We start from the raw sequence: 25,023 nt of genomic DNA on the forward strand, positions 1-25,023 counted from the left end.
GAGTTTTCTGCCCAGGAAAGAGAGGGGAGTAACTTATCAAGGCAGAGGTCCAGAGAGAATGTAAACAGTGAGTAACCTTTGGAACTCATCTGGCTTGGGGTCCAGCATTTAGTCCAAGATGTCCTTAGAAAGCAGCTCTGAAAGTTTAGGGAAGCAGCACAAAGTGCTCTGAAGTTGCTCCCATAAATCAGGGAAATGGAACTGCTGGGTTTTTCAGCTCAGAAGAGCAGCCAGCCACTCACACAGAGAGGTTCTGCTGGGAAGAAAACTCTCAAGCTCTCAGGATACCTCTGAAGTTGCTTCTCCCTGCTCAGGGCTGGCCACTGACCCAGTGGCACAACTCAGAGCTGTACCACTCACCCTTCAAAGGGTCAGTAAATGATGTGTCACAGTAGCACCACCAAGCAAAAAGGATTGAAGGGAAGGAGGAGAAAACCATCCAGGCCTAGCCCTGAGAACCTCCCAGGTGTACACAGAGAAAACAGGCCAGAGGAGGAGCAGCCTGGAGGAGATTTTCACTGTAAAAATCACAGTGGAATTCAGAATTTTTATGTCAGGGCTTGCAGGGGGTTGAAAGCAACACAGAAATGCCAGCAAGGACAAAGGGGAGTTGTCCATGGAAGACAGAACTCCTGAAGTTCAGGGTTGTGGTAACAAAGACCAAATTCCAGCAGGCCTGTGTGCTTTGGGAACTGCTGAGCTGGAGGATGCAGCACAGCATTCCTATGGGCCATTACATTCCAGGTCACATCTGAATTGCCATGGAGCTCCAAGCAAAGCTCCACAGCATCCATGGAGACAGCTGGAAACTCACTGAGTGTAAGCCAGGGCTAGGGGAAGAAAAGATCAACGTTAGACTGTGTCACAGGGTGATTAATGAACACCTGAAATAAAACACACACAGCTACCTGGAAAGAATTGTTTCCTTCTGGAGCAAAGTTACTGAGTGAAAAGGAAAAGGAGAGAAAATTAGAGGCAAGCCAAAATCCAGCTGGTTGCTCCTCATCCTTCCAGACTGCTCAGATTTCAGAAGGAAAGGGAAGAAATTCTAGTGCTGAGAAAAGAAAGTTTAGGCTGAGAGATGGAGTTTGCACGTGGTTGTCGCTAATCCAAGGGGAAAGAAAAGACAAAACAGTTCAGAAAGAGCAAAATCCACCCCAAAGGAGCCCTCCTGAAAAGCAAGATCATGTTCCCACATGCAGTGAACAGATAAAGGCTTCCAGAACCAGGTGAAACCAATTCCCCATGGCTGAGCTTCCCGCCAGGTGAGAGCCTTGGATGGTGCTCAGGGAGCCTCCCCAGGCAGGGGCCACTCCAGAGGTGGGTGGAACTTAATGCCAGAGCTGCCCCAGCCTCCCTCCCAACATGGACGCTGCCTCCTGCCACACGCTGAGGCGTTTCCCAAAGCGTCAACTCCATTTCCAAGGGAATTGTCAAGGCCCCGACCACAAAAACTCCACACACGTCACACCAGGGCCAAACTGGGCACCGGTGGGGAGGAAAGGAAAGGAGTCACAGAATGGTTTGGGTTGGAAAAGTCCCTCAAGAGCATCCCATGGGTGAGAACACCTTCCACTATCCCAGCTTGCTCCAAGCCCTGTCCAACCTTGGACAACTCCAGGGATGGAGCATCCACAACTGTGCCAGGCCCTCACAGGGAAGATTTTTTCCCTAATTTAGTCAGAACCAGGTGAAACCATTCCCATAGCTGAACTTCCCGCCAGGCAAGAGCCTTAGCTCCTGCTCAGGGAGCCTCCCCAGGCAGGGGCCACTCCAGAGGTGGGTGGAACTTAATGCCAGAGCTGCCCCAGCCTCCCTCCCTGCCCGGAGCCAGCATGGATCTATCCCACCTAAACGCATCCCCCCTTTATCCTATCACTCCAAACCCTCCTAAATATCCTTCCCCCACCTCCCTCCATCCTCCCAGCTCCATCCCAGCTCCCAGCACACGCACCTGGCGATGGGGCTCCGGCTCACGGAGCGCTTGGAGGCGAAGGGGCTGCTGGAGCGGCGGCGGCTGTAGGGGCTCGGGGACCTCCCGCTGTAGGAGCCGCTGCCCCGCTCGTAGCTGGACGAGCGCCTCCGGCCGTAGGGGCTCACGGATCGCTGCCGCCGGCTGTAGGGGCTGGGCGAGCGGGCGTTGGACTGGTAGCCCACGGGTTCCTTGTAGGGTGGGCTGAGGGACTGGCGGCGTGAGGAGCCGCCGGGGCTCTTCCTGTAGGGATCGTAGGTGCTGGAGGTGTGCGAGCGGGGCGGGCTGAGGTCGTACTCCTGCACGTAGGAGGCTCCCGAGGGGCTGTCGTCCAGTTTGGGGCTGTCCGACCATTTCCTGTGAGGGCTCCTGGATTTCCTCTTGGGGCTGTCGATGGTTTTGTAACTTTTGGGAGCATCCCTTTTGCGATGGCTTTTGCTGCGCTCTTTGTGGCTGGATTTGAGCTCCCGCTCCTTCCTGGATTTCTCCTTGTGCGCCTTGGCCGAGCGCGATTCCTTGTTGCTGCTCTTGGAGGAGGAGAGAGCCTTGGGGTGCTCCTCGCTCTCCAGGAGCCTCTTGGAGGATCCCGATATCCTCTCCTTGGCGGATCTGCTGGAAGCATCCAGGCTCTTTTCCAACTTCCTGTCCTTCTCCGCCTGTTTGCTCTTCATCAGCTCCCGGAGCCGCTTGTGCTGGTGGTGCCGGTGCTTCTGGGCCCTCTCGCTCCTCTCCGCCCTCCTCTCCTCGTTGTCCCTCCTGTCCAGCTTGAGGGCCACATCGTCCGAGAAGGTGTCCGAGTCCGAGCTGATGTCATCGTACTCCACCAGCGGCTTGATCACCGCTCCCAGGGGCGCCGCCGCTTCCTGGGCCGCCAGCGGGGACTCCTTGGAGTGCCTGGACTTGTGCCTCTTGTGCCTGGAGCCCGCCCGGTGCCTCTCCTTGCTGTTGGAGCTCCCGCTGCCCGGCTGCGAGGCCCCCCCGCCGCCGTCCTTCTTGCCCCCATGTCTCTCCGGATTTGGCATTCCTCCCCCGCTGCGCTCGGGAACGGCGAGGGGGGGACTCCGCGAAAGCCCCGAACTTCAAACTCCCTCCGCGCCCGCCCCTCGCACCATCCACGCCGGCCTCAGTCCCCCCTCCTACATGGGGAGCGGGGCCCGAGGCCCCGGAGGAGGCGGGAGGGACGGGGAGGGGAGGGGGGAAGGACCCGGGAGGGGAGGGGGAAGCGCCGCGGCCTCACCGCCTCATCCGAGGGGCCCAGGCCCGGCGGGCAGCGCGGCCGCGGGGGCGCCCCGGGAAGGCGGGGCCCGGGCCCGGAGCGCTGCCCGCGGCCTCAGCGGCGGTGGCGGGGCCTGGGCGCGGAGGATCCCCGGCCAAAGGGGCCCCGGAGCCGCCGCCGCCCCCGGCCCGGCCCCCGCGCTCTGCCCGAACCGGAGCGGCGCCGTCCGGGGGCACCGCCAACTCTCGCGAGACCCGCCCCCAACTCTCGCGATAACAACGCTGCCGCCGCCACCCCTCCCTCGGCTCCGGCGCGAGTCCTCCTCGTCCGCGAGACCTCTCGGAGATGGGCGGGGCCGCGCGCTCGTCCTCTCGCGAGAGCCGCAAAATCGCGCGGCCGGCGGCGCCTTCCCGGCCAACTTTATTGGGGCGCGGGGCGGGGACAGCGCCCCCTAGCGCCCGGCCCGCAACAAAGCTCCATGGCGGCGCCGCCGCCGCCCCGGCCTCCCGCCGCTCTCCCGCTCCGCCGCGCTGCGCTCTAAAGCCGCCGGCGGGTCGCTGTGGAGCCCGCTCCGGCGCACCGCCGGCTAACGGGCGGTTAATGCTCCGTTAGGGCTGCACAGCGGCCGCCGCCGCGCTTCCAGCAAGCTGAGGGGGCGGGGCGTGCTGGCTCCCGAGTCACGCCCTCCCCTGCGGGCGCGGCGAAGTCTCGCGAGAGCGCGGGAGCGCGGCCGACGGGCGCAGCGATGGCGGCGGCCGCCGCCGTGTGAGGGCGAGGGCGGCCCGGCCCGGCCGCCGCCCCCGCTCCCCGCCCGCTCCCGATCCCTCTCCGCTCCCTCTCCCTCTCTCGATCCCGGCCCCGGACCTGCAATATGAAGGCAGCGCCGGGCAGTGCCGAGGGTGAGTGCGGCGCGAGGGACGCGGGGGTTCCCGCCGGCCCCTTGAGGGAGCGAGGGCTGCCCTGTGGGGGCTCCAGGGCTGGAGCTGAGGTGGCGCCCAGAAAGTGAAACGGGCGAGGGTCTCAAAGGTGATTTGAGGTCTGGAGCATCTCTGTGATGAGGAGGGAGCGCGGAGCCGGGCCTGGTTACTGTGGAGAAGAGAAGGTTGGGAGGGGATCCCATAAATCCGTACAGAAATCCCCAGGGGGTGTCTGAGCTTGGTGCCAGGCGCTGTTCGGTTAGCGACAGGACGAGGAGCAATGGCCAGAAAGTGAAACACAACAAATTCCACCTCGATATGAGGAAGAGCTTCTTTCCAGGAGGATGTCGGAGCCCTGGAGCAGCTGCCCAGGGAGAATGTGGGGTCTCCCTCTCTGGAGAAATTCCACACCCACCTGGCGCATTCCAGGTGCCCCTGCCTGGGCAGGGAGTTGGGCTGGGTGATCTGCAGAGGTCTCTTCCAACTCTCTCCTGGGATTCTGGATCATTCACTGTTGCTTGGGGAGGGGGCTTGGACCAGGTGAGCTCCAGGGGTCCCTTCCCACCTCCTCATCCTGTGTTGATGCAGCTGAGAGGTATAAAGTGCCTGAAAACAAAACCCCAGAATAGCTGGGGTTGGAAGGGATCTCTGGAGGTCATCCAGTCCTACCCCTCTGCCAGGGAGCAGGGGATACAGGTGGGTTTGGAATGTCTCCAGAGCAGGAAACTCCAAAACACCCTGCACACATTCATTGATTCCTTACACTTGGATTTGGAGGACTCAGTGTGAGGCCTGTGGGCTAGGAGAGCATCAATAAGGATGCCCAAACTGTGGAAGTTTGGCAGGTGGATCCTGTGAGGTGACACCAAAATGCTGTGTTTGCCTTGGACCCTCTGGGGCTGGGGACAGGGTTTATCCTGGAGTGATGCCCACTGGGGATTTTTTGACATGAAAGTGTAGAAAGCTCTGTCTCTTGGCAATAAAATACAGGATTTGAGTGTTCCTGAGAGCCATGTCCTCTCTGTCACCTTCCAGTCACTCATCCACTGCTTTGTCCCCTCCTGGCTCTGGAGCAGCACTGAGGGGACACCACCCTGAGCTTTGAGCTGATTGTGGACTCATGGAATGTGCTGAGTTGGAAGGGACCCACAGGACCCTCAAAGTCCAGCTCCCAGCCCTGCACAGACACCCCAAAAATCCCACCCTGTCCCTGAGAGCCTTGTCCAACCCCTCCTGGAGCTGTGTCAGCCTCGGGGCTGTGCCCATGCCCTGGGGAGCCTGGGCAGTGCCTGAGCACCCTCTGGGATAAGAACTTTTCCCAAAATCCAACCTAAACCCCCCTGGCACAGCTCCAGCCACTTGCCCATGTCCTGCTGTGTGTCTGAGCACAGAATTTGTGACAGCTGGCAGCTGGAATGACTTGGCTGAGGTTTTTGATGGAGGACCTTTCAAGAAGTTGAGATAAAGAGAGCAGAGGGGGAATCCAGGACACAAAACTCACCTCACTGCTTTAACCCCGTGTTTCCCAAACCCTCGGGTTTAACCCTGGGGATCCTGAACCTGTTGAGGCCCCATCACTCAGGGATGGTGCAGAACAGGAGCTGGGCATTTTCCAGACAGGAATTCAATGGGATTTTCATGATCCTTCAGTTTTAACAGCCTGGGATATTCCATAACATTTACCTCACCTCGAGGTCTGCGGTTAAACCAGCAGGAAGAAAATTCTTTGAAATCACCTTCAGCTCAAAGGTGGAATGTTTTCTGAATTGTAAAGCTTCCAAAACTGGCTCATTTTGTTTCCTGATCATCCCTGTGTCCCAGAGGCAGAGAAGCTGAACAAGATGAGCTCCCTGCTGGAGAGGCTCCACGCCAAGTACAGCCAGAACCGGCCCTGGACAGAAACCATGAAGTTGGTCCGGCAGGTCATGGTGAGCATTGCTGGGCCCTGAGCAGGCCCTGCCTGCAGCTTCTCTGCTCATGCCTTTGTGTTGGCTTTTAGATCTCTTCCAGCTGCTTTTGCTTTGGTTTCACTCTCTCCTGAGGGGTGCAGGGGAGGGAGGGATGTCGGGTCCGTCTGTCTGTCTGTCTGTCTGTCTCTGCCCCAACACGGGCAGGGTGGTTCTTGGGTGGCCCATGTTTCAAAGGATGAGTCTGGACTCTTCAGCTTTTCCATCTTCACATTGTTTATTATTTCTTATCTACAAAATTTTCTGTCTGCCCAACAGAGGTCTGACCTGCAAGCAGTCACAGGCACTCTCTGCCCACCCACGGGGCGGTTGTGTCTTTTTATACTAAAATCTACGTATACAATATTTACCTTTATTTCCCAATGCTTTTCACCCATGTTAGCAAGTGCACCTTCACCATGAACCAATCCCCAAGTGCCAACATCACCACAGGAGATGGAGGACAAGAAGAAGAAAGAAGAAGGACGAGACATGCCCTGATCCCTCCATCTTGTCTCCATAACCCCCCTGTACCAAAAAACTTAAAGTTTATATTTCACCCTCTAAATGTGTCTCTTTTACACCTTGTACTCTAAAGTGATTCTCTTGTCCTCAAACTCTTGTTACTTCTGTGGATGGATCAAAATCAAGCCACCAAACACTCTTGGCAACATTCCAGGATTTTCGAGACCCCCAAGCACACAAAACCCCCAACTCCAAGCACACAAAACCCCCAAAATCCAAGCACACAAATCACCCCAATTGGGTGGGGGTTCTCCTGGCATCTCTGGACATCGGGAGCGATGTGCTGAGATCCCACAGAGGGATGTCCAAACCCTCCCTCCCTGATGTGTTTTTCCCTCCCCTAATTACAGATTAGTGCTCAGTGCCAGGGAAAGGCTCAAACTTGTATTTTCTGCTATTTCCCCTTCCAGAATATTGTTTTTTGGAGCAGTGACTTGTTGTTTTGTGGATTTTTTTTTCTTCAGTGACACTCAACACTCAGCCCTGGCTTAGTCAAAAATGGGTTTGAAATATTGGTGTGGGTGGGGGAAGGAGGAGCAGGAGGCAGGGGAGATCTCAGCAAAGCCTCCTGCCCATACTCAGGTGTTAAAAGTTTGCCCAGCTCTTTACTTTTGTGTCACCTCTTCTAAAACTCTCAGCTCACACCTATTTAGACAAGCTGCTAAAAAGAAAATAATTCCAGGCCTGCCTTTGTAATCTGCTTGCAAACAGATACTGTTCACCTAGAGGAATCAAGATGTTGTAATTTGGGGATGAAACCTAATCTGCTTTTAATTATCTAAATAAACCTCACTTGCCTGCTCAGAAGTTGCCATAATTCCCTGCTACTGAGAACCAGGAAAAATGATATTTTTTTTCTTCTGTCTGCCCAAGGAAAAGCGTGTGGTGCTGAACTCAGGGGGACACCAGCACCTGGTGAGCTGCTTGGAGACCCTGCAGAAGGCCCTGAAAGGTTGGTGTGTCCTCTGTGTGCTCTCCACAGGATGGAAAATCCCATGGAAATGTTCCATAAAAACCACACAGGGTGTTGCTGCTGTGTTCACACTGTTCCTGGTGCTCAGGGGTTCAGCACACACTGAGCTCAGTGCCAGGCAAGACAGTCAGGCTGTGCTGCTTTTATTGGCAAAATAAAATTCTCTCTTTGTCCAGAGAAGCTGTGGCTGCCCCATCCCTGGAAATATCCAAAATTAGAGAACCTGGGATAGGGAGAAATGTCCTGCTCATAGCAGGGGTGGGACTGCATGGGCTTTAAGGTCCCTCCCAACCCAAACCATTCCATGACTCTCTGAGTGCCCATACCTGGATTCCCCTTGCAGAAATTCCATTTTCTCCTTGCAGTTTGGGAATATTTGCATTTCTCTGTGCACACCCTCATGTCTGTATTTGTGGACAGGTTCCTGGGTAGTTTCACATAGAACAGCGTGAGCAGACATGGGAGGGAGTAACCAGCTGAGATTTGGTTTCTGGCTGGTGGGAATTCCTTAGGGAATGTTGGATCTTTTCCCTAAAGTTTGGTTTTTGTTCCCTCCATCAGTGTCATCTCTGCCTGCCATGACCGATCGTCTGGAGTCCATCGCCAGGCAGAGCGGGTGGGTCTGCTCCTCACTCATGGCACAGCTCCTCCTGCTGCTGCCCACCCCAGGACCTTATGTGCTTGGATTGGGGGCTTTTGGGTGCTTGGAGTTGGGGGTTTTGGGTGCTTGGAGTTAGGGTTTTGGGTGCTTGGAGTTAGGGGTTTTGGGTGCTTGGAGTTAGGGTTTTGGGTGCTTGGAGTTAGGGGTTTGGGTGATTGGAGCTGGGGGTTTTGGGTGCTTGGAGTTGGGGGGTTTTGGATGCTTGGATTTTGGGGGTTTTGTGTGCTTGGAGTTGGGGGGTTTTGTGTGCTTGGATTGGGGGCTTTTGGGTGCTTGGAGTTGGGGGTTTGTGTGCTTGGAGTTGTGGGTTTTGTGTGCTTGGATTTTGAGGGTTTTGGGTGCTTGGAGTTGGGGGGTTTTGTGTGCTTGGATTGGGGGTTTGTGTGCTTGGATTGGGGAGTTTGTGTTGTGGGGTTAGTGTTGGATTGGGGGATTTTCTGTGCTTGGATTTTGGGGGTTTTGGGTGCTTGGAGTTGGGGGTTTTGGGTGCTTGGAGTTGGGGGTTTTGTGTGCTTGGATTTTGGGGGTTTTGTGTGCTTGGAGTTGGGGGTTTGTATTGTGGGGTTTGTGTTGGATTGGAGTGATTTGTGTGCTTGGATTTTGGGGGTTTTGTGTGCTTGGATTGGGGGGTTTTGGGTGCTTGGATTGGGGGGTTTTGGGTGCTTGGATTGGGGGGTTTTGGGTGCTTGGAGCTGGGGGTTTTGGGTGCTTGGAGCTGGGGGTTTTGGGTGCTTGGAGTTGGGGGTTTTGGGTGCTTGGAGTTGGGGGGTTTTGGGTGCTTGGATTGGGGGGTTTTGGGTGCTTGGATTGGGGGGTTTTGGGTGCTTAGATTGGGGGTTTGTGTGCTTGGATTGGGGAGTTTGTGTTGTGGGGTTAGTGTTGGATTGTGGGATTTTCTGTGCTTGGATTTTGGGGGTTTTGTGTGCTTGGATTTTGGGGGTTTTGTGTGCTTGGAGTTGGGGGTTTTGTGTGCTTGGATTTTGGGGGTTTTGGGTGCTTGGAGTTGGGGGTTTTGGGTGCTTGGAGTTGGGGCTTTTGGGTGCTTGGAGTTGGGGGGTTTTGGGTGCTTGGAGTTGGGGGGTTTTGGGTGCTTGGAGTTGGGGGGTTTTGGGTGCTTGGAGTTGGGGGGTTTTGGGTGCTTGGGGTTGGGGGGTTTTGGGTGCTTGGGGTTGGGGGGTTTTGGGTGCTTGGACTGGGGAGTTTGTGTTGAGGGGTTTGTGTTGGATTGTGGGATTTTCTGTGCTTGGATTTTGGGGGTTTTGGGTGCTTGGAGTTGGGGGTTTTGGGTGCTTGGAGTGGGGGTTTTGTGTGCTTGGATTGGGGGGTTTTGGGTGGGTTTTGTGTGCTTGGATTGGGGTGATTTGTGTGCTTGGATTTTGGGGGTTTTGTGTGCTTGGATTGGGGAATTTTGTGTGCTCGTGGGGTTTTGTGTGCTTGGATTGGGGTGATTTGTGCGCTTGGATTTTGGGGGTTTTGTGTGCTTGGATGGGGGGTTTTGGGTGCTTGTGGGGTTTTGTGTGCTTGGATTGGGGTCTTTGTTTGGACTGTGGGGTTTGTGTGATGGATTGTGGGATTTTGCATACTTGGATTGTGGAGTTTGGTGTGCTTGGATTGGGGGATTTTGGGTGAGTTTTGGCTGGGTTTTGTGTGCTTGGATTGTGGGGTTTTGGGTGAGGTTTTTGGGTGGGGTTTCTCTGTGCATCTCCCAGCAATTCCTGTTGTGTTTCCTCGGCAGCCTGGGCTCCCACCTGAGTGCGAACGGCACCGAGTGTTACATCACCTCTGACATGTTCTATGTGGAGGTGCAGCTGGACCCTGCAGGGCTGCTCTGTGATGTCAAGGTGGCTCACCATGGAGAAAACCCCGTGGTGTGTATTCCTGGCCAAGAGGAACCCTTGTGCTTTTGGGGTTCCCTTTATTTTGAGCAGAGAAAATGGATTTTATTTAACATTCCCTTAGAGCCAGAGTTACACCCTTGCTGTTTGTTCTAGTGGGAAAGAAAATCCTCCATGGAGTAGTTGGCTCCTGTGGGAATTTCTAATCAATTCACACTATGGATTCACACCTTGCAAAATTATTTGGAGATGTTACCTCAATGTTTCTGAGAATTTTATGCAAGTTTTTGCTGTGTTTCCAAGGGAAGTTGTTCTTACAAAGCTCAGATCTGGGAATGGAAAGTTAAAAATTGCAGAATGCTGGGAGCAAATGCCCTTGTGCATGTGGAGGAGAGTTTGAGCTTGGTGTTTGATTGGCCTCTCCTCAAAACAGCCCATCTGTAATATCCCTATGGAAGCTCATAGATTTTCACCCTAAATCTTCACAGCTTGAGAAGTTTATTTCAAATTAATAATTAAAGAGGAAATATTATTACCTGGACTTGTCCCAGCAGGGCTTGAGGAGCAGAAGTAGAACCACAGCAAGTGGTTGTGAGCATTGTGTGGCTTCCCAGGAGAAGCTGATCTTTGGGAATTTCCCTGCTCTGATATTTCCCAGCTGCACAAAGCCTGGAGTGGCTGCATCCCACTCTGACATCCTTGTGTGTTTTTTCCTTTTCAGAGCTGTCCAGAGCTGGTGCAACATCTGAGGTGAGTCACAGGGGTGGGTTGTTGTGTTTTCTCTTTGCTGTAATGTTCTGATGCTATTTGATGGCTGGAAACACAAAATTCTTCACAACTGCTCCTTCCCCACAAAGTGTCTTCACTTCTCCAGGGGATTTTCTGGCTTTGGCTCAGATCTTGTGATTCTGGCTGCTGTGCAAGGTGTCTTCAAAGCCCACAGCAGATTAAAGCTGGATCATTTAAAGAACACATTTTCATGTAGCAAAAGCATTTTTTTAATGGCTCAGCATCTTTATTAATATCACTTTCTAAAATGAAACCTGTTACTCATTTGAATACTTGGTAACTTCCCCCTTTTTCCTTTCAGAGAGAAAAATTTTGATGAGTTTTCAAAGCATCTGAGGGGACTTGTGAACCTGTATAAGCTGCCAGGGGACAAGTAAGTCCAGGATATATTTATATCCACATACATAAAAATCAAATAACAAGTCTAGAATACATTTATTTATATCCACACATATAAAATAAAAAAAAAACCTCCAAGCTTGTAGGTTTGCACTGCACAGTCCTTTCAAGTTTTCTTATTTTTTTTATTGTCTTTTTTTTTTTTTCTCTAAGCAAACTTAAAACTAAAATGTACTTGGCCCTGCAGTCCTTGGAGTTGGATCTCCAAAAGATGGCTGGGATGTATTGGTAAGTTTTGTGGTGTCTGTGTGGTTTTCTAAATATCTATAAATGCTTAGAGCTCTGAGAAATTCCTTTCTAACTGCAAGATTTGATTGGAATAGAGTCTGAAAGGCAAAATAAAAGTTTGTAGCCAAGTGGATTCAGTGATGATGTGGTTTCAATTGAGAAAGCTTTGGCCTTGTTTCACTGCTGTAGGTTCAGTGACAAACCAGCTGTGCTGTAGAGGGTAAAGCAGCTTTTGTTTTGCCTGTACAGTTTGGATCAACCCCTCTTTGGGTCCCAGCAATGTGAATTCTGAGTTGAAATCAGTCTCAGCACATGAATTTTGGCTTCACCTGTGGCTGTGCCTTGTTTCAGGCTGTGATTGCCTCTCTTGCAGGCAAGCCACCAATGCAAACCCCCTGGACAAGATCCTCCATGGCAGTGTTGGCTATCTCACCCCCAGGAGTGGAGGTACCTGTCATTCACTCTTAAAAAAAAAAAGGAATTAATTTTAATTAATTTAAATTAATTTTAAACATTTATTTGTTCCTGGCCTCATGTATGGGTCACAATTCCACATTAACTGATGACAAATAATAAAGGAAAAGAGGGACAAAGTCTTTGGGTGTTTGTGTGGCTTTGTGGGGTGGGGATGACTTCTCAGGATGCCTCCTGAGGAATTTCTGTCCCCCAGGTCTCCTGATGAACCTCAAGTATTACGTCTCCCCCTATGATTTATTTGAGGATGGCTCTGGAGCCCCCGTGGTTTTGCATGAGAACAATGGTAGGTGAGCTGGGGGCTGCTGGGGGCTGCTGGGGGCTGCTGGGAGCTGTTGGGAGCTGCTGGGGGGCTGCTGGGGGGCTGCTGGGGGGCTGCTGGGGGCTGCTGGGAGCTGCTGCTGCTGCTTGAAGGAGGGGAGGGAGGAGGATCCCAGCCCAGCCTGTCGGGTCCGTCCGTCTGTCTGTCTGTCTGTCTGTCTGTCTCTGCCCCGACACGGGTAGGGCGGTTCTTGGGTGGCCCATGTTTCAAAGGATGAGTCTGGACTCTTCAGCTTTTCCATCTTCAGATTGTTCATTGTTTCTTATCTACAGAATTTTCTGTCTGCCCAACAGAGGTCTGACCTGCAAGGCAGCCAAGGGCACTCTGCCCACCCACGGGGTGGTTGTGTCTTTTTATACTAAAATCTATGTACACAATATTTACCTTTATTTTCCAATACTTTTCACCCATGTTGGCAAGTGCACCTTCACCATAAACCAATCCCCAAGTGCCAACATCACCACAGGAGATGGAAGACAAGAAGAAGAAAGAAGGAGGACGAGACACGCCCTGATCCCTCCATCTTGTCTCCATAACCCCCCTGTACCAAAAACCTTAAAGTTTATATTTCACCCTATAAATGTGTCCCTTTTACACCCTTCACTCTAAAGTGATTCTCATGTCCTCAAACTGCTGTCACTTCTGTGGATGGATCAAAATCAAGCCACCAAACACTCCTGGCAACATTCCAGGATTTCTGAGCCCCCGCAAGGGTTCTCCTGGCATCTCTGGACATCGGGAGCGATGTGCTGAGTTCCCACACAGCCCCTGCTGTCACCCTGTCCAGCAGGACAGTCACAGCTTTAATGAGCCCAGCTGTGACCACTGGGCCTTGTCACTGGCTCCTGTGGGCTCGTGGCTTGACAGTTTGCAGGCTGAGCCTTTTTCCTTGCAGTGAATCTCATTTTAACATAGCATTTGTTTTGTTACCTGAATAAAAACACAGAATCCCAGAGTGGTTTGGGTTTAAACCAAGCTCATCCACTTCCAATCCCCTGCCATGGGCAGGGACACCTTCCACTGTCCCCCATCCAGCCCTGTGCCTCTCCCATTTTACTGCAAGTTTGGTTTTATGCATGGACATCTGGCTCTTGTTACAATGCCAAAACCAAGCTCCAGTTGTCAGAGAAAAAAAAGAGAGGGAAGTTATCCAAAATCATCATTTGTTTTGCTTTGCAAGGAGCAAAGTATGAACTGGCAAATGCATTTGGAAAATATTTTGAGGATGATGCAATTGGTCCACCTGGCAGGAGGGAAATGGGGATTTGGGTAGAACAGTCAGTTTGGCTGTTTGTCCATTTGGTCCTGAAGGTGAACAGTGCCCTCTGTGCCTGGTGGGCAAAGCCAAGGGAATATTTTATGGAATCACAGAACATTTTGTGTTTGAAGAGACCCCAAGGCTCATCCAGTTCCATGGGCAGGGACACCTTCCACTATCCCAGCCTGCTCCAAGCCCCACCCAACTTGGCCTTGAGCACTTCCAGGGATAGAGAATATATTTAATTCATATTTAATCCACAAAACTTGCCACTGGTGGGGCTTTATTTTTCCATCTTCTCCTGCTTCCCCCTGCAGTTCCTCGCTCTCTGGGTATGAACGTGTCAGTGACAGTGGAGGGAACCATGGCCATGCACAAACTTCCAATTGCTCCTCTGATCATGGGCTCCCATCCTGTGGACAGCAAAGGGTAAGGACAGGACAGCAGGCCAGCCCTCAGCTGGGGGGTTTGTCACAGCACCACAGGAATTCCACAGGTGCTGCCTTTAGGCCAAGAAATTCCTGTTTCAGTGAGGTATTTTCTGAGACCCCCAGTGCTGGAAGGAATGATGAATCTGACTCCATGTTCTTCGAAGAATAATTTATTATTGTATAATGTTATATAAATTATAGTTATTATTTATAGCATATACATTCTGTTATGCTCTAATATGCTCTATCGTGGTATATCTATCGTGGTATATCTATCGTGGTATATCTATCGTGGTATATCTACCGTGCTATATCTACCGTGCTATATCTATCTACCATGCTATATCTACCATGCTATATCTAGCTATATCATGCTATATCATGCTATATCATGCTATATCATGCTATATCATGCTATATTCTATTAGCTACACTAAAACTATACTAAAAAATAGAGAAAGGATACTTACAGAAGGCTTAACAAAATCCTAATAAAAAACCAGTGACTGTTCCAGAGTCCTGACACAGCTGGCTGTGATTGGTGATTAAGTTAAAACAATTCACATGCTGGATCAACAATCTCCAACCACATTCCAAAGCAGCAAAACACAGGAGAAGCAAATGAGATAATATTGTTTTCCTTTTCCTCTGAGGTTTCTCAACTTCCCAGGAGAAAAATCCTGGAATTTCTGTTTTTATGTAATATATGGTATATATGAATTTCTGTATATATGGTAAGGGGATTTTTAAGAAAATGTGACAGTGACATTTCAGGGCTGGCAGGTGCTTCTGAGGAATGCCTTCCTTTTTAAGGTGTATTTGAGCCAAGATAAATGTTGTGTGAGGTGAGAGCAGCAGCCCTGCAGCTCACAGGACCTTTTGTGCCCCCATTTTTCCAGAACTCCATCTTTCTCCTCCATCACCAGTGCCAACAGCGTGGATTTGCCTGCTTGTTTCTTCCTGAAATTCCCACGTCCCATTCCAGTGTCTCGAGCTTTCATCCAGAAACTGCAGAGCTGCACAGGTGGGTTGCAGACCTGTCAGACCCATCTCTGGGCTTTTATTCATCTTCCCCTGTGTCTATCAGTAAATGCTGCTGGTTTTTAACATGTGCCAGGGGAGTTGCTTGGGGTTTTTGTGCTGTTCTCAGTAACACCTGGACAGGTTTTTATTGTATTTGCTGGCAAAGGAAGGAATGATGAATCTGACTCTATGTTCTCAGAAGGCTAATTTATAATTTTATGCTACTATATATTATATTATATTATATTATATTATATTATATTATATTATATTATATTATATTATATTATATTATATTATTGTATCGTATCGTATCATATTATATCATATCATACTATATTATATTATATTATATTATATTATATTATATTATATTATATATAAAGAATACAGAAAGGATACTTACAGAAGGTTAAAAAGATCATAATGGAAACTTGTGACTCTTTCCAGAGCCCTGACACAGCTTGGCCCTGCTTGGCCAATGAGTCCAAACAATTCACAGAAACCCAATGAAACAACCACCTGTGGGTAAACCATCTCCAAACACCTTCCAAAGCAGCAAAACACAGGAGAAGCAAATCAGATCATTCTTGTTTTCCTTTTTCTCTGAAGCTTCTCAGCTTCCAGGAGCAAAATCTTAGGCGAAGGGATTTTTCTAGAAAACATGACCCCCATGTCTCCCTGCATTCAGGTGCCATCATTCCCTGCTGTCTTTTCCTTTCAGGTATCCCCCTGTTTGACACAGCACCCACGTTTGTGCCCCTCTATGAGCTGATCACCCAGTTTGAGTTGTCCAAGGAGGCCGATCCCCTGCCCCTGAACCACAACATGCGATTCTACGCCGTAAGTGAGCGCTGCCAGCCAGCCTGGGCCACCCCCAGCACCATCTCAGGGGCTTCTGCTGCCTCCCAAGTGGGAGAAACAAAATCAGTTCCTTGTGCTCCCAGTCACACACATCTCCTGTTTATCCAGCAGTTCTGGAGCTGTTCTGTGCTTGTTTGGAGGAAAGAACTCAGAGCTGTGCTGAAAATTCAGTGCCAGATGTTGAACTGTAGCTGCTTATTTTTGAGTTTGTTGTTTACACAGGGCTTTTATCACCTCAGTCACGTTCAGAACAGAGCAGGACATTTATTCACTGACAAAACTTGTTCTTCAAGCATTAGGATTCATGCACAGGTTCCCAGAGAAGCTGTGGCTGCCCCATCCCTGGCAGTGTCAGGGACAGGGCTTGGGGTCATCTGGGACAGTGGGAAGTGTCCTAGTCTGTGGCACTGGATGGGATTTAAGGTCCTCCCAACCCAAACCATTCCATGATTCTGTGATGAGCATTTTAGGAAAATGAGGTATTGAAAGATGCTTTGCTGTTGGAGTGCAGCTGCAGGGAGGAGAGCAGAGGGACTGAGCCTGTCCCTTCCTTTTGCCCAGTGATGTGTGGCTGAATCAATTGCAGCATTTCAGGAGAAATCCTTAAATTTATGGCTGAGTGTTAACTCCAGAGGATTCTCTGCCCATTCGGTGTGAAACTTTTAGTGGGAACAGTGAATGCTGTTGGGCAGTTCTACTTCTGAGGAGTTCAGATGTTCAGAGTGGAAGGAGAACATCCTCAGTGTTTGTCCAAAGGTGACAGGGTGGCCTCTGAGCACTGCTGGGTGTCCATTGTGCCCCTCTGAAGCTGGGATTGTTGCTCAGGCTCTTCCAGGACAGCAGCACTGTTACTTCCTGAACAAGGACGCTCCTCTCCCGGACGGACGGAGCCTGCAGGGAACTCTGCTCAGCAAGATCGCGTTCCAGCACCCCGGCAGGGTGCCCCTCATCCTCAGCCTCATCAGGCACCAGGTGGCCTACAACACCCTCATTGGCAGCTGTGTCAAGAGGACAGTCCTGAAGGAAGGTGGGTGCCACCTCCAGAGAAACAGCAAGTGGGAATGATGAGCTCTGGGGGAAATGAAGTTTCCCTTGGTTTTTACCCCATCTGTGTGGAGGTTTTGAGGCTCTGGTTTATGTTTGTGGCAGGAAGGAATGATGAATGTAACTCTATGTTTTCAGAAGGCTAATTTATTATTTTAAGATACTATATTATAATAAAGAATACAGAAAGGATACTTACAGAGAGTTAGATCTGGCACCAGGTGGCCTGCAACACCCTCACTGGCAGCTGTGTCAAGAGGACAGTCCTGAAGGAAGGTGGGTGCCACCTCCAGAGAAACAGCAAGTGGGAATGATGAGCTCTGGGGGGGATTTCCTCATTGGAAATGAAGTTTCCCTTTGTTTTTTGCCCATCTATGTGGGGGTTTTGAAGCTCTAGTTTATTGTGTTTGTGGCAGGAAGGAATGATGAATGTAACTCCATGTTTTCAGAAGGCTAATTCATTATTTTAAGATACTATAATAAAGAATACTAAAGAATACAGAAGGATACTTACAGAGAGTTAGATCTGGCACCAGGTGGCCTACAACACCTTCATTGGCAGCTGTGTCAAGAGGACAGTCCTGAAGGAAGGTGGGTGCCACCTCCAGAGAAATATGAAATGAGAATGATGAACTCTGGGGAGTTTTCCTTATCAGAAATGAAACTTCTGCTGCTTTCCTTGGTTTTTTCCCCATCTGTGTGGAGGTTTTGAGGCTCTGGTTTATGTTTGTGGCAGGAAGGAATGATGAATGTAACTCCATGTTTTCAGAAGGCTAATTTATTATTTTATGATACTATATTATATTAAAGAATACTATACTAAATACAGAAAGGATACTTAAAGAAGATTTAAAAGATAATCATGAAAACTTGTGCCTGACACAGCTTAGCCCCAATTGGGCAATGAGTGAAAAAAACTCACAGCAGAAACCAATGAAACAATCACCTGTGGGTAAACAATCTCCAAACACATTCCAAAGGAGCAAAACACAGGAGAAGCAAATGAGATAATTCTTGTTTTCCTTTTTCTCTGAGGCTTCTCAGCTTCCCAGGAGACAAATCCTGGGCGAAAGGATTTTTCTAGAAAATGTGAATGCCACGCTGGTTCATCTCCACTGTTCCCTCAGTTCAAAGTTCTTGTGTCTTTCAGATTCTCCTGGCATCCTGCAGTTTGAAGTGTGTCCTCTGTCTGACTCCTGTTTCAGTGTGTCCTTCCAGCACCCTGTGAACGACTCCCTGGTGTGTGGTGAGTGGCCCCAGGGGCAGCAGGAGCAGCATTCCTGGGAGGGCTGGCAGGGTTTCCTCACCCTGTGTGCAGGATTCTGATCTCTCTCTGCTCTCTTGCAGTGGTGATGGATGTGCAGGACTCCAGCCACGTGAACTGTAAGCTGTACAAAGGATTGTCTGATGCCCTCATCTGTACAGATGATTTCATTGCCAAGGTTGTTCAAAGGTAAGCTGGGATTTTGTCCCACCTTATGCTCCCAATCACACAGATGAGCTCTGCTCCATCTTGTGTTTATCCAGCAGTTCTGGAGCTGTTCTGTGCTTGTTTGGAGGAAAGAACTTAGAGCCATGCTGAAAATTCAGTGCCAGATACTGAACTGTAGCTACTTATTTTTGAGTTTGTTGTTTACACAGGGCTTTTATCACCTCAGTCACGTTCAGAACAGAGCAGGACATTCCCAGGGCACAGCACTCCTGTCACCTTTTGGGTGGGAACCACTGGTTTTGCTTTCAGCATGTTACAGATTTGTTATCCCTGAGGAGAATGTGGTGTTATCACTGATTTTTGAGCTCAAAAAGCTGCCCCTGCCCATGGCAGAGGGGTAGAACTGCATGGGCTTTAAGCTCCTGGCATTTTTATAAGGTTGTAGGAAATCAGGGTTACCAAGGTGTTTCCTGCCAGAATTGGAGAAACAACCCAGCTTCCTTCATGAGGACAGGACAAGGGGAATGGCTTTAAACTGAAGCAGTAGTTCTAAGTGGGATATTGGGAAGAAATCCCTCCCTGTGAGGGTGGGCAGGCCCTGGCACAGGGTGCCCAGAGCAGCTCTGGAAGTGCCCAAGGCCAGGCCAGGCTGGATGGGGCTTGGAGCAGCCTGGGACAGTGGGAGGTGTCCCTGTCATGGCAGAGAAAGGGACTGGATGGGCTTTAAGGCCCCTTCCAAACCAAAGCATCCCATGATTCTGTGCTCTTTAACGACCAGATCATGATCTGTCAGCTCTCAGTTATTAGAGATAATTGATTAATCCTCTCTCAAGTGTCTCTCTGAATTCAAGCAGAACAGCAGGACATAAACCTGGACCTGCTGCTCTCCTGTGCAAGCCCCTGAATGCTCATTTTATACCTGCTGGAGTTGTAAAACATCCCCAGTGACCTCTGGTGAGGGCAGCCAGCCCCACCCTGACCCTGTGCTGTGTCTTGCAGGTGCATGTCCATCCCTGTCACCATGAGAGCCATCCGTAGGAAGGCAGAAACCATCCAAGCTGACACACCAGCCCTGTCCCTCATTGCAGAGACAGTTGAGGACATGGTGAAGAAAAACCTGCCCCCAGCCAGCAGCCCAGGGTATGGCATGACCACAGGCAGCAACCCAATGAGTGGCACCACCACCCCAACCAACACTTTTCCTGGGGGGCCCATCACGACTTTGTTTAACATGAGCATCAGCATGAAAGAGAGGCATGACTCAGTGGGCCATGGGGAGGACTTCAGCAAAGTGTCTCAGAACCCTATTCTCACTAGTTTGTTGCAGATCACAGGGAATGTGGGCTCTACCATTGGCTCAAGTCCAACCCCTCCCCACCACACTCCACCACCAGTATCCTCACCAGCCAGCAACACCAAGAACCACCCCATGCTCATGAACCTTCTTAAGGAGAATCCTCCTCAGGATTTCTCCACTCTTTATGGGAGCAGCCCTCTGGAAAGGCAGAACTCTTCCTCTGGCTCCCCCAGAATGGAAATGGGCCCTGGGGGGAATAAACAAAAGAAAAAAAAATCCCGTGTGCCAGCCGACAAGCCCAAGCACCAGACTGAGGACGATTTCCAGAGGGAGCTCTTTTCCATGGATGTTGACTCCCAGAACCCCATTTTTGATGTCAACATGACTGCAGACACCCTGGACACCCCTCATATTACTCCAGCACCCAGCCAGTGCAGCACTCCTCCCACCACGTACCCCCAGGCTCTGCCCCACGCCCAGCCCAGCATCCAGAGGATGGTTCGCCTGTCCAGCTCGGACAGCATCGGGGCCGACGTCACCGACATCCTCTCGGACATAGCTGAGGAGGCCTCCAAGCTGCCCACCAGTACTGAGGACTGCCCACCCATTGGGACTCCAGTCAGAGATTCTTCTAGTTCAGGACATTCACAAAGTGCCCTCTTTGACCCCGATGTTTTTCAGACCAACAGTAGTGAGAACCCCTACACGGACCCCGCGGACCTGATCGCGGACGCCGCTGTCAGCCCCAACAGCGACTCCTCCAACCATTTTTTTCCAGACGGGGTAGATTTCAACCCTGACTTGCTGAACAGTCAGAGCCAGAGTGGTTTTGGGGAGGAATACTTTGATGAGAGCAGTCAGAGCGGAGACACTGATGATTTCAAGGGCTATGCCCCCCAGGCTCTCACTAATTTAGGGGTGCAAGTCTTGGGGGGTGATGGGGGGGAAAATAAATTTAAGGGGAGCGCTCCATCCGATACGGTGGATTTTAGTATTATTGCAGCTGCCAGCAAAGCACTGGGGTCCTCTGACATCATGGAGCACCACAGTGGAGGTCAGAGCCCTTTGCTGAACACGGGGGATTTAGGAAAAGAGAAGTCTCAGAAACGGGTAAAGGAAGGCAATGGGTCTGGAAGTGCCATGGCAGGTGCTGGCATGGATGGGAAGCCAGGGAAGCGCAGCCGGACGCCATCCAGCGATGGCAAAAGCAAAGAGAAACTCCCAAAGAGGAAGAAGCAGGAGACAGATGGGAAATCTCCATCCCACAGTTCATCCAACAGGCCCTTCACACCACCAGCAAGCACAGGTGGGTCCAAATCTCCGGGGAGTTCGGGCAGATCCCAGACTCCCCCCGGGGTGGCTACTCCTCCTATTCCAAAAATAACCATTCAGATCCCAAAAGGAACAGTGACTGTTGGCAAACCATCTTCACACGGCCAGTACACGAGTAGCGGTTCTGTCACCTCCTCCAGCAGCAAAAGCCATCATAGCCATTCTTCCTCCTCCTCCTCTTCTTCCTCCTCTTCAACCTCAGGCAAAATTAAAAGCAAATCAGAAGGGTCTTCTGGCTCAAAGATGAGCAGCAGCCTCTACTCCAGCCAAGGCAGCTCCGGCTCGGGGCAGTCCAAGGGCTCGGCGCAGTCGGTGGGAAAGCCGGGATCCTCCCCCATCACCAAGCACGGCCTCAGCACCGGCTCTGGCAGCACCAAGATGAAACCTCAAGGAAAGCCATCGTCCCTCATGAACCCTTCCATGAGCAAACCAAACATCTCCCCGTCCCACTCGAGGCCCTCCGGGGGTTCTGACAAACTCGCCTCTCCCATGAAACCTGTCCCGGGTACTCCCCCATCGTCTAAAGCAAAGTCACCCATCAGTTCCGGTTCTGGTGGGTCCCACATGTCTGGGACTGGGTCAAGCTCAAGCATGAAATCCTCTTCAGGCATGGGATCCTCCGGGTCTATGTCACAGAAGCCGCCTCCCTCGTCCAACTCCTCCACGGCATCTTCATCTTCCTTTTCATCCAGTGGGTCTTCCATGTCTTCATCCCAGAACCAGCATGGAAGCTCCAAAGGGAAGTCCCCCAGCAGAAACAAGAAGCCATCTCTGACTGCAGTCATTGACAAGCTGAAGCACGGGGTGGTCACGAGTGGGCCCGGTGGAGAGGACCCCATGGACGGGCAGATGGGGCCGAGTTCCAATTCCTCAAGCCATACAATGTCCTCCAAACACAACATGTCTGGAGGGGAGTTCCAGGGAAAGCGGGAGAAGAGCGACAAGGAGAAATCCAAAGTCTCCGTTTCTGGAGGATCCGTCGACTCTTCCAAGAAGAACTCGGATTCCAAAAACGTCGGAAGCACCGGAGTGGCCAAAATCATCATCAGCAAACACGATGGCGGCTCCCCCAGCATTAAAGCCAAAGTGACTCTGCAGAAACCCGGGGAAGGAGGCGGCGACGGGCTGAGACCTCAGATGGCTTCTTCCAAAAGCTACGGATCGCCCCTGATCAGCGGCTCCACCCCCAAACACGAGCGCTGCTCCCCCAGCCACAGCAAATCCCCGGCCTACACCCCCCAGAACATCGACAGCGAGAGCGAGTCGGGCTCCTCCATCGCCGAGAAATCCTACCAGAACAGCCCCAGCTCCGACGACGGCATCCGGCCCCTGCCCGAGTACAGCGCCGAGAAACACAAGAAGCACAAAAAGGAGAAGAAAAAAGTGAAGGACAAAGACAGGGATAGAGAGAGGGAGCGGGATAAGGACAGGGATAAGAAGAAATCCCACGGGATGAAGCCTGAGAGCTGGTCCAAGTCTCCCATCTCGGCAGATCAGTCCCTGGCCATGGCCAGCAATGCCATCCTCTCGGCCGAGCGGCCGTCCCGGGCCAGCCCCGAGTTCCTCATCGGGGAGGAAGATGATGATCTCATGGATGTTGCTCTAATTGGCAATTAATTCTCTCAGATGAGCTGCCTGCAAGTCCTGGAGGGAAGGAAGGATTGATTCATCTCAAACCTGCCACACGGATCTGTTTGGAGATGGGGAAAAAAATAAGTATTTCTAAGGGATTTCCAAGATTTTCAGACCACCAAGGTCTGTGCAGAAGGATGTGAGTGCCAGCAGCCAGGTCCCTGCCTGTGGCCTTCATCCTGTGGGCACTTCCATTCTTGCTGGATTTATGAGTATTATCATCCATCCCTGTGGGAGTTCACGGGGATGGGGCTGAGTGTGGGAATGTGGGAGCAAACAGACATAGGCTGGTCTGGGACATCCCAGTCCCTCTGCCCTCTTCCCACTCAGGATGAGCTCCTTTTGGATGTAGGAAGTTTTCAAGTCATTATTTTAGGAAATGTTTTAGGGCTGGGTTTTAACTCTTTGGAAGAAGGAAAACCATGAGGTTTTTAATTGATTTTATTCCCACGGCATTCCTTCATTCAATGAACTGTTTCCTCATGGAAATCAGGATTTTATCCCAGGTCATGGCTCTGAGGGATTGCTGCTGCCTTGGGTTTGCCTTCCCATTTATTTTAGCTATTTCTTCACCTCCATGTGGGAGCACCTCGTGCTCCTTGTTTTCCCCCAGTGGGAATTTGGGTAGAGCTCGTGGCTTTGGGTGGCTCTGCAGCTTTGGTGACATTCCAGCACAGTGAAATTCCAGCAAATCTCAGTGGAAAAAGGGACTCCTGCCTACACCAAGCTTCCCTGGAATCTCCTCGTGCTGCTGAGGCTGGGAATTGTGGTCCCAATCCTGGGAAGGATTCTCCAGCTAAGGGAGCCATGTCCTGCTTGGAAAACAATCCCAGAGTGGCTCAGCTGGGATCAGAGCTGCAGCAGAAGTGTTGATTCCCTTCAGAGATGGATTTTCCCCTTTTGGCTGGAATTAGGAGCATGACTCAGGCATCCTCTCCAGGCTGATCTTGTGGTCCCTGAAAGGAAAAGAGACTCAGGAGAGTGTTTTATTTTTAAAAGCAGTTTCATCTGATTCACTGAAGTGGAATGTGGGAAATCAGGAGTTCTGCAAACACATCTCCTGTGGAATTATGTACTGAGCAGGATCCTGCTCCCACTGGATTGTGCTGGAGGCCAGGATTTCCCCGTGGGAATGAGGTTGTGCTTCACCTTTGGGGGATGCAGCATGAAAAGTTGGCAATGATTTGAGTTTTTCTTTGAAACCACTGAAATTTCCCACCCTGGGCTGACCCCAGGGCTACCCCAGCAAAGCTGTTTGGTTTCCAGCTTTTTTGGAAAGTGTTTTTAGTAGGTTCATTGTAGGGATTTTTCACCCCTTCCTCCTGCCTCCAGTTTAATTCCAGGGCTCCTGCACAGTGCAGGGGTCTCCCAGACTTCCCCCAACTCTGGAGAACTTTTCCCTCCTTACATTTTCCAGTATTTATCCTTTGCTCCTGGTGTCCTGCACACCACAACCAGAGCTTGAAATGATAGGAAAATGGGAATTCAATCCAAACCTGCAGTAAATGCTGATACCTGGCACAGTGTTGGAATTGTGGAGCTGTGTATGGGGTGCTGCAAAGAGGATGGCAGCAGCACAATCCCAAAGGAATTCAGCTGGACACCCTGCTCCAGTGGCTCTCTTGGGAATGCTGCCAGCTCAGCCTCTGGAGCCCCATCTCCTGCTTTTATTTAATCCATTTTTTTGGACAAAATCCCTTTGATCCAAGTTGTGTGAGGGGGCACAAGCAGCCTTCCAAAAAAAAAGCACTTTCAAGTGGAATCCAGGCTGGGAATCCTCCAGGATGGCTCCCTGGACTCGTCCTCAGCCAGAGCTGTGTTTTCCTGCTGTGCTGCACACTAAAAGTTGGAAAGGAAAGCAGCAAAATTGACACAAAAATTCTGTTTGAAAAGGAGCAAGCTGCACTCGTTTCCTCTCCCCTCACCCAGACCAAAGCTCAGTATCCAAAATTCCCCCTGTGGAAGGTGGGAACAGAGGGAACAACGTCTCCTCCAGCCCAAATTTAAAGCTTTTCACCCCATTTTGGTGCCCTGTCCCCTTCCAATGACGTCAGTCCTGGGGGAACTGAGGTGTGTGACCACGCAGAGGCTTTGGGGTGTCAGTGCTCGGGCTCTGAGAAATGGTTTATTTTTGGAATATTTTTGCTTATATTCTCAATAATTTTACATCTTTCAGTATTCAGAAAGATACAAATAAAGTGAAAATTAAATATAAGCCAAACCTTTTAATCTCAGGTGGTGAAGTGAACACGGAGATTAAAAGAAACTGGTTCTTTTCCTCGATTATCATGATGTACATAAATCCCTGGCTGGCAAAACCGCTGGAATTGTAAATATCCCGGATCCCGCGGCGGTTTTTTTTTTTGGGCGGAAAGTGGAATTTCAACTTTTTTGGAGATATCGCAGAGAACATCTTTATTTACATGCAAATAAACCCCTTTGGTACAAATCGG

The 25,023-nt window shown here is 50.9% G+C and overlaps 2 protein-coding genes across 4 annotated transcripts in view; one reads left to right on the plus strand and one right to left on the minus strand.

Annotated features, from left to right (window-relative positions):
• Positions 1-3,855, minus strand: part of CDK12 (cyclin dependent kinase 12) — a 35,924-nt gene extending 32,069 nt beyond the window's left edge. For 2 of the 3 annotated variants that reach the window (XR_011682918.1, XM_071450555.1), the window contains exon 1: positions 1,955-3,855. Coding sequence is in view for 2 of the 3 variants with exons in the window: in XM_071450555.1 (XP_071306656.1) it covers positions 1,955-2,994 (1,040 nt within the window). In the remaining variant the exon portion in view is untranslated. The remainder of the gene's footprint in view (positions 1-1,954) is intronic. The other variant, XM_071450556.1, reaches the window with a different exon arrangement.
• A 29-nt stretch (positions 3,856-3,884) lies between these two features.
• MED1 (mediator complex subunit 1) lies at positions 3,885-25,019 on the plus strand. The gene is made up of 17 exons (XM_071450554.1): positions 3,885-4,087; positions 5,927-6,033; positions 7,450-7,528; positions 8,111-8,165; positions 9,946-10,078; positions 10,767-10,795; positions 11,136-11,207; positions 11,387-11,461; positions 11,835-11,908; positions 12,132-12,221; positions 13,833-13,944; positions 14,846-14,970; positions 15,694-15,812; positions 16,659-16,860; positions 18,028-18,123; positions 18,225-18,330; positions 19,309-25,019. Exons 1-17 carry the CDS (start codon positions 4,060-4,062, stop codon positions 22,553-22,555), a joined length of 4,749 nt encoding a protein of 1,582 aa, XP_071306655.1. The 5' UTR covers positions 3,885-4,059; the 3' UTR covers positions 22,556-25,019.
• The last annotated feature ends 4 nt before the right edge of the window (positions 25,020-25,023 follow it).

The sequence above is a fragment of the Agelaius tricolor genome, unplaced genomic scaffold (genome assembly GCF_023055355.1).
Source record: "Agelaius tricolor isolate 1412-34295 unplaced genomic scaffold, bAgeTri1.0.p SCAF_31, whole genome shotgun sequence".
Taxonomy (NCBI): domain Eukaryota; kingdom Metazoa; phylum Chordata; class Aves; order Passeriformes; family Icteridae; genus Agelaius; species Agelaius tricolor.

Coding starts and splice junctions, on each gene's coding strand:
- MED1 (XM_071450554.1), top strand. CDS start 4,060: ATGAAGGCAGCGCCGGGCAGTGCCGAGG. Junction 4,088..5,926: donor AGCGCCGGGCAGTGCCGAGG/GTGAGTGCGGCG, acceptor CCTGTGTCCCAG/AGGCAGAGAAGCTGAACAAG. Junction 18,124..18,224: donor GAACGACTCCCTGGTGTGTG/GTGAGTGGCCCC, acceptor GCTCTCTTGCAG/TGGTGATGGATGTGCAGGAC.